The sequence below is a fragment of the Anastrepha obliqua genome, chromosome 6 (assembly GCF_027943255.1).
Source record: "Anastrepha obliqua isolate idAnaObli1 chromosome 6, idAnaObli1_1.0, whole genome shotgun sequence".
Classification (NCBI taxonomy): domain Eukaryota; kingdom Metazoa; phylum Arthropoda; class Insecta; order Diptera; family Tephritidae; genus Anastrepha; species Anastrepha obliqua.
This window is the reverse complement of record NC_072897.1, coordinates 57,453,582-57,462,764: the sequence shown is the minus strand read 5'-3', so window position 1 is coordinate 57,462,764 and position 9,183 is coordinate 57,453,582. Positions and strand designations below refer to the sequence as shown.

Below are 9,183 nucleotides of genomic sequence, written 5' to 3'. Positions count from 1 at the left end.
TTGATGAGATCGCTTCTCTTAAAACAGAGTATGCCTGTGATATGACTGTTATTAGTGCTCTTCGATCTGACAAACAGCTTTTGATCAAAAAAACCGAAGCACTCCACTCAGAATTAAGAGCCGTGCATAATAATACTCGTAGCATCGAAAGTGTCACCTCTACTATTGCCTTGCTTACAACCCTGGAAAGATAGACACATTGGGCCCATGAGAAAGTGCGTGACGTCACGTTTGCCAAGTTGTGCAGTGTTGGCAACCATTTGCTCTTCACAATAAATTTATACCCAAAATGCGAAAAATTTTAAGTTTGGTATTTGTTTCATTTTTTTAATTTAAAGCTACCGAAACTGTAAGTAGCAAAATAAAACTGTATTATTAAACAAAAGAAGTTTAGAAAAGGTTATTCTGAGAACATTTTAGTGCTAATGATAATTTGTTGATTCTTATAAAATTTGATATTTTGAAAGTGCAAATTTAATCTTTTGCTCCTTTTAAGGTAATGCAAAAATGTTAAATGTTCTTCTCTCAACTCTTCTTAACAATCAAAACCTTTTTACACATTTTAAAGAGCGTTTGAATTTACTGAATGCGAAATAAAACCATAGAGGTGTAATCATTTCTTCCGGCCCTCAATCCTTAGTAGAACATAAGGCTTCAAGAGGTGTATTTATAGTAAAAATAGCAAAAAAATATCAGAAAATACTGAAGAAACCATAATAACATTTTTACAAAAAAAGCACCTTATCTTGTTACACAACCTCAAATATAGCAAAAAAATCGTTCTCTTACCAAAAGAGTTTCTCTTAACAAAAAACTCATAAATTAAATTGTGCATAACCATAACACATTTATTTGTCACGCATACAAATTGTAGTAATTCAATATTTTATTTTCTTTAAATGGGCATTTCAGTGGGCAACACTGGAGTAGCGGGAGAGAGATTTGACTGGGGGAAGGTGAAGAACACCAACAATAAGCGCAATCGCGGACAACGTGGCCAGATGTTAAAAAAAGTAAAGCTAAATAAAACTGAGTGAATTATTGAACTAATTCTTAAAAAATTTATATTTTACAGAATTATAAACATTGCATTTAAATTACAACAGGCTAGAAAATGTCATGAAGAAACGACTAAAACTCTGAGACTAAATAACAGAAAAAAATGCTAAATCAAGTTACGAAAATGGTAATCTGGCCATACTGGTGCTAAAACGACGTTGCTCATTGTCGAATTTGCTGAGAGCAATGTAACGGTACCACGATAGGCGCCATCCCATTATTCTGTCTATCATGCTTACAACCGAATTAAACGAACTCCGTGGTTGTATATATGCCCACATGCCATGTTAAGAAAGCTAAAAGCAGAGAATGTTAATGGAATGAGAAGGCGCAAATGTTAAATGAGCTTTTTTCGAGTGCTAATTTGTAGATTCATAGTAAGGGATTTTCAAATTAATTTACCACACTAGTGGAGGATTGCAGATATTTGCCACATTAGTAGAGGATTTCAGATTTTTTTCTGTGTTTACCACACTAGTAGAGGATTTCATCTAATTTTTCACCACAGTAGTAGTGGATTAAACACACTAGTAATGGATTCATCGTATTTCATGCTCATAGCGAAGCGAATGTATTTGCGGTTGAGAAAACGGCGTAAAAACGCAGACATTATACGAATGGTTTTGTGGCGCATATTTAATTCAGGTTCAAGTCCTAAAGAGCCATATTTTTTTCCTTGCACGGTTTCTTTTTTACAATTCAAACCAGGAAAGTTTGCTAAAATTTTTGAGTTTATTTTAATTATAATTGCTTTAAAATAGCGTTTTAGGTTTTTTTGAATTTGATATTTAGACATTTCTTTATAGAATAGTATAGAATAGTTCATACTAGATATGATCTGATTTTTATATGAATCAATCCCAAAAGAAATATGTACATATAAACATGCATATATGTATGTATTTAATCTCTTTAATCAAATCCAAACTATATTGATGAGAAAATATCATTCTAATATACGTGCAGAGAGCCAAATGCGTATACACGCATATGTATGTAAAGAAATTATATTTCTTATTATATTTTATTACATTATATTACAATACATTACATTATATTACAATACACTACATTACATTACATTATATTACAATACATTACATTATATTACAATACATTACATTACATTACAATATATTACATTACATTACATTATATCACATTTTTAACAAATCATGAGTTTTAACAAGCCATTTAAGCTGCAAGGTTAAAAGGGAAAGTTCGAGTAAAATACTTTAAATGTAGTTTCTTGTTTTAGGTAAGTTAATATTGTATTTAATTTTATTGCATATTAAAATAAAAATCTTGTTTTAGAACAAAGCAACTCGTTTAATTTATTAAGGAACAATATTCCCAGCAAATAAGACATAAACCGTCTTATAAAACTACATTTTCTAGTGGAAATCAATAAATTAAAATGGAAAAACTACGCTTCAAATTTGTTGTACTGGGGTCTACAGACGGAAAAACCAACGTAATAAACATAACCTCAATTGAAACACCAGACGGCCATATCTATGAAGTGCCAGACGAGCTGAAGCCCGCTAGTAGGCACTCGGGCATAGTGTCTTTAGACATTTATACTAAAATCAGAAAGAAAAAAAAGACACCAAACCCGCTCAGTATGGATCCCATTAGATGCCAGATTAAGGGAAATATATTTAGATGAAGGTGAAAATTTACAGTTCGGAGACCAATACCTCAATGACGTTACGAATGACACGCATCTGAACAAAACTAGCTATGATAATGTCATAGAAAACAAAAATCTGGGAAAACTTGCTGAAAGATTTGTATTGGAAAAGTTCTCTACTAAAACATCGAACGCTAACCAATGGATTAGTGACTTTGAAAGTGAATGTGGAAGATTCGACATTCAACAGGATGAAAGTAAGATTGAGATTTTGAAACATTTATTGGAAAAGCAATGCTTGGATTGGTACAGCAGCATAATCACAAAATTAACGGTGAATTCAGATTGGATACAATGGAGGAACATTTTTTGTGAAACATATGGAAACAAAGGTTGGTCTCAGGTCAAATATGCATTTACATTTAGATATCAAGCTGGTTCACTGCTTGAATATGCCACAAAGAAAGAAAGACTCTTGTTAGAGGTCAACAGAGAAATTGACACCCAAACAATGATAAATCTTATCGTTATGGGGTTACCTGATAGCATAATAGGTAAAATTAATAAAGAAACGTTAAAGTCAATTGCAAACCTTTACAGTGAAATTGGAAAACATGAATATTTAGCAAAGAAAAATAATTTTTCTAAGAATAAAAAAAACATTACAGATTTAAAAGCCTTATCTGATAGAAGCATGCAAGTAAAACCATGCAAGATTTGTGAGAACTTGAAGAAAGGTGTTCGGTATCATCCCGAAGGAAAGTGCTGGTTTAAACAAACGGAAGAACAGAATCCAAAGAGAAACTATAGCAAAACCATAAATAATTCTGTGATTGATGTTGAATTAAATACCAACGAATCAAAAAACGAATAATAACACCATTAATTAGAGTCAAATTAATATTAAATTAACAATTACAAATATATGGAATATATGATTCAGGTTCAAATATTTCCATAATTAATTCCAAATTGATAAGAATAAAAGAAAAATATGAAAGCAAAGTAAATAAAGCTAATTTGATTACAATTAATGGTGTAAAGAAGACAAATGGTTTGACAACTATAAAAATTAAAATATTTGACATTGAGGAAAAAGCAAATGTTTATATTGTTGATGGAGAGGATTTTAAATATGATTTTCTGATTGGATTAGATATCATAAAGCAATTTAAACTAGTTCAAGATAAAGATTTCAAAATTTCTCAGAAAAGAGATGAAACTGAAATAAAAGAAAATAATAAAAGATATCCAGTTTTAGTGAATTTTAATGAGCAAATAGCAGGTAAAGAATTAAAAATAAATCTGAGTAATTTAAATACTAAACAGAAGACAGAAATAAATAACGTAATTGACAGTTATAGTTCAATCTTTGCCAGAGATAAATATGACATTGGCACCGTCAAGGAATATGAAGCACGTATCGACCTACTTGTGGATAGATATTTTAGCAAGTGACCTTACAGATGCTCAATTGAGGATAAAAAGGAAATAGAAGAACAGGTAGCTAAATTACTAGATAAAAATCTCATAGAAGAATCATATAGCCCTTTTGCAGCACCAGTAACTTTAGCCTTTAAGAAATAGGATAACAAAAAGTCAAGATTATGTATTGATTTTAGAGATCTCAATAAAATAGTGGTACCGCAGGCTCAACCATTCCCATTGATCAATGACTTGGTGATAAAGACAAGAGGCTCGGTATACTTTACAACATTAGACATTAATTCAGCGTTCTGGGCAATCCCACTAAGAATTGAAGATAGAAAGAAAACTGCCTTTGTAACGTAGGATGGACATTACCAGTGGACATGTTTATCTTTTGGTTTGAAGACTGCTCCGGCAATATTCCAAAGAATACTTACTAACATCTTAAGAAAATACAAACTTACAGATTTTGCAATTAATTTTATAGACGATGTACTTGTGTATTCTAGGAATTTTTCAGAACATATAAAACATTTAGCACAATTACTGGATGCTATAAAAAAAGAAGGTTTTAGACTTAAATTTACTAAATGTAATTTTGCTTCAAATTCAGTTAAATATCTAGGCCATATAATACAAAATAACACAGTACGACCAATAAGAGACAATGTAATTTCAATCAAAAATTTTCCAATACCAAAAAATCAAAAGAATATAAGACAATTTTTAGGGAAAGTTAACTTTTATCACGAATATATACCGAATAGTACCAAAATATTAGAACCACTCCATAATTTACTTCGAAAAGATCAAAAATTTATTTGGTCTGAAAGTTGTCAAAAATCATTTGAGGAAAAATATTGTTATGCTCACAACCAATCTTGGAAATATTTGATCAAAATTTACCAATAAACATTTATACGGACGCATCTATTGAGGGAATTGGAGCTGTGTTAAAGCAAACACAGTTAAATGGAAAAGAAAAACCTGTAGCTTATTTCTCCAAAAAACTAAATCAAGTTCAAAAGAAAAAAAAAGCAATATATTTAGAATGTCTGGCCATTAAGGAAGCAATAAGATATTGGCAATACTGGTTAATAGGAAAGTCTTTTACGGTATATTCAGATCACAAACCATTGGAAAATTTAAATATTAAATCTAGAACGGATGATGAATTAGGAGACCTTACATATTATCTATCACAGTATGATTTTAAAATTAAATACTCACCGGGTAGAACAAATATAGAAGCAGACTGTTTGAGTAGGAATCCTGTGTTAGAAGCAAATGAAGACACACATGAACAATTAAAAATTGTACACCTGATAACATTAAATGATATTATTATAGATCAAAAAAATAATAAACAAATCCAATGCAAAAAAGACAAATTGATTTCAAAGCAGAATGTTTACTATAAAAAGATTAAAAAAAGAGATAAAATTATTTTATCAGAAGAACTTAGTAAAAAAATAATCAATGATGTACACAAAACCATGTGCCATATAGGTGTAAAACAAATGCAAAACAAAATAGGTTCAGTATATACGGCAAAAAATTTAACATTAAACATTAAAAATCAGTGCAAAAATTGCGAGATATGCATAAAAAATAAATCGAGAGGACAACAAAAATATGGTCTTATGTCACACTTAGGACCGGCGACAAAACCATTTCAAATAGCCTCAATTGATACGATCGGTGGTTTTGGAGGCATACGATCAACAAAGAAATATCTACATCTATTAGTAGATCACTTTACACGATACGCCTACATAATTACATCAAAAACACAAAACGCGAATGATTTTATTAAATTAATTAACAACGTAATAGAATCATATTCAATTGGAATGCTTCTTGCTGATCAATACCCTGGGATAAATTCAAAAGAATTTAAACAATTTTTAAATGAAAAATCAATACCATTAGTCTTCACCGCAGTAAATGCCCCTTTTTCTAACGGACTAAATGAGAGACTTAATCAAACAATTGTTAACAAAATCAGATGTAAGATAAATGAAAATAGTAGTAAAAAAAAAGCTTGGACGACAATTGCTCATAATTGTATAGGGGGGGGCGAAGATGTAAAGAAATTATATTTCTTATTATATTTTATTACGTTATATTACAATACATTACATTATATTACAATACACTACATTACATTACATTATATTACAATACATTACATTATATTACAATACATTACATTATATTACAATATATTACATTACATTACATTATATCACATTTTTAACAAATCATGAGTTTTAACAAGCCATTTAAGCTGCAAGGTTAAAAGGGAAAGTTCGAGTAAAATACTTTAAATGTAGTTTCTTGTTTTAGGTAAGTTAATATTGTATTTAATTTTATTGCATATTAAAATAAAAATCTTGTTTTAGAACAAAGCAACTCGTTTAATTTATTAAGGAACAATATTCCCAGCAAATAAGACATAAACCGTCTTATATGTACAGTGCCAGCTCGCTAATCCGAAGGTGTGTAATCCGAATTATCCAGTAATCCGAATTGAATTTATGACGCATTACGTATTCTATAGTCCGCATTCGTTGCAAGCTCGTTAAACCGAATTTTTGTTTTTTTATTTTTGAGTCTGTTTTTTTACAAAACCATGAACGGAATTTTAAAACTAACGGGACATTATTGAGCATTACAGAGCCTTCTATGTATGTAAGTGTGTATTTATCTTGTTGCGAATAGTTTAGTTGTGGTATTAGTCGCGAAAACATCAATTTAAATAACATGGCAAAAAAACGTGCACATAAAACATTGTCATTAGCTGATAAGCTTAAAATAATAGAAGAAGTAAATCGTGGACAATCAGGAAAAGTTTTAGCAAAGAAATTTTGTGTAGAGCTTCAACAATTTGCGACATAAAAAGAAATGCTGAAAATATTAAAAGGTAAAAAACCTGTGTAAAAAATGTATTCTGTAAATATTACTGTACATAGATATTTATTCTTTTATAAGATTTGCTGAGAATTCTGATGCCAAACTTTTAAAACAGCGCAAGACACTCAAATCGGGAGAGAATGAAGAATTCGAGATTAAGTTGTATGCTTGGTTTGAAGAGAAGCGGTCACGGCATCAAACCATTTCAGCAGAAATTTTACGACAAAAAGCTAAATCACTTCATCAAAAAAGGTATCCGAATCAATCATTTCACGCTAGTGACGGATGGTTGCAAAATTTTAAGAAGCGATTTTCTGTGCGAACTTTGAAAATATGCGGCGAATCCTTATCTGCTAGACCTGATCTTGTACCTGATTTTCAAAATAAGCTCTATGACATTATCGAGACTGAAAATCTGATTGACGACCAAACTTACAATGCTGATGAGTCTGGACTCTTTTGGAAAATGTTTCCAGAAAAAACTTTAGTGCATTGTAAAGAAAAGTCTGCTCCTGGTACCAAAATGAGCCAAGAGAGAATCACCTTATTGTGCTGTGCTAACAAATCTGGAACTCACAAGCTTAACATTGCTGTGGTTGGGAAATCAAAAAATCCACGTTCGTTTAAAAAACAACATATTGCTTAATATTACGCATCGAAAACTGCATGGATGACAACATATATTTTTACTGAATGGTTTTTTAAATCGTTTATACCACAGGTAAAGAACTATCAAATTGAAAATAATTTGCCCAAAAAAGCTTTATTGTTACTGGATAATGCGAAGTGTCATGGAGAGCCGCTGGTATCTGAATGTGGGCAATATAAAGCTATGTTTTTACCCCCAAATTGTACTAGTATTATTCAACCCATGGATCAGAACGCGATACGCCTAACTAAGCTGTTTTACAAAAACGATCTCTTGTGTGAACTGGTAAGCTCTGTAGCGGATAATTCAGACATTTTTTTGAAACAATTCAGTTTAAAGGACGCTTGTGAATTGCTTAAACGATCTTGGGACAGGGTGCCCAATTCTTCTATAAAGTCTTGTTGAAAGCATATTCATTCTCAGAGGTGGGCTTCAGATGATAACTTCCCTCTATCATTGTTACAACAAGAGTTGCCAGAGAATTATCGTGTTGAAGAAACATAAGAATTTCGCACAATAGCCAACTTATTTCACCGCAACAATGACGTGCATATTTCTGAAGATGAAGTTCTTAGCTGGATTATGAACTCTGACAATACCTACTTCGTGTAGTAGTTCAGAGTCAGACACAGAAAATGTGGAACCAGAGCGTTTAATTACGAAACACGTTAAAAATCGTGAAGCTCTTCAGGCCTTAAATATTTCAATAGATTGGGCAAAGGAACGAGGTCTGCAATCAGATTACATATTAATGCTAAAAGAAATGCGGAACAAGGCTTTAGAAGCATGTGCACTGAAAGACAAGCAAACCTACATCTCTAATTATCTACGTTAAAAAAAACGTAATATGTAAATACATACATACATATGTACATATGTATTTATAAAAACCTTTAATTTTTTCATTGTTGATTAATAAAAATATAATAAATTTTTTTTGAAATCCTGGTTTTTGTTTTATTTTCGAATATAGTGAATTATAAACATAATAACAGCACATCCAGTAATCCGAATATCTCGTTAATCAGAATCAGGGTCTGCAATCATTAATTCGGATTAGCGAGCTGGCACTGTATATACATATATAAGTAACGTATGCGAATATAGCATACATATTTTATAAGACAAAACCTAAGCATGTGAATATGCTGACATGCACATTCACACGCTTAACAAAACGTTCGCTTTGCAATTTGTTGAACAAGTGTCAGATTTCGTCTGCACTTATTTGCAGTTTGCATTTTTTGCCGTTTTGTCTAACTTAAGTTAGACTAATAAGAAATTTCATGTATGAAAAATATTTCAGTAATAAACTCGCTTCGAACCAAAGAGGTTCAATTTATTATTGGCGCAGTCGCTCAAACGTACCACGCAAAGGTAACCGTCCAACGGACTAGTTCCTTTATATTTAACACGTTTATTTTTGAAAATTTGAAGATCATCAAACCATTTGATGTAAGTAGAGAGAATCTCATGTTTTTCTTGAACACATTGGAAG

General features: G+C 31.1%; 1 protein-coding gene across 1 annotated transcript; it reads left to right on the top strand.

The window, feature by feature from the left end:
• The first annotated feature begins 6,592 nt into the window (after positions 1-6,592).
• On the top strand, positions 6,593-8,498 carry LOC129250567 (jerky protein homolog-like). Its single transcript, XM_054890184.1, has 3 exons — positions 6,593-6,621; positions 6,945-7,046; positions 7,115-8,498. Exons 1-3 carry the CDS (start codon positions 6,593-6,595, stop codon positions 7,680-7,682), a joined length of 699 nt encoding a protein of 232 aa, XP_054746159.1. The 3' UTR covers positions 7,683-8,498.
• Positions 8,499-9,183: the final 685 nt, after the last annotated feature.

Bases quoted from the DNA above. Each gene is read 5' to 3' on its own strand.
- LOC129250567 (XM_054890184.1), top strand. From the start codon at position 6,593: ATGTACAGTGCCAGCTCGCTAATCCGAAG. The intron at 6,622-6,944 runs GTGTGTAATCCG...TTAAAATAATAG, and splicing joins GCCAGCTCGCTAATCCGAAG to AAGAAGTAAATCGTGGACAA. The intron at 7,047-7,114 runs GTAAAAAACCTG...TTCTTTTATAAG, and splicing joins AATGCTGAAAATATTAAAAG to ATTTGCTGAGAATTCTGATG.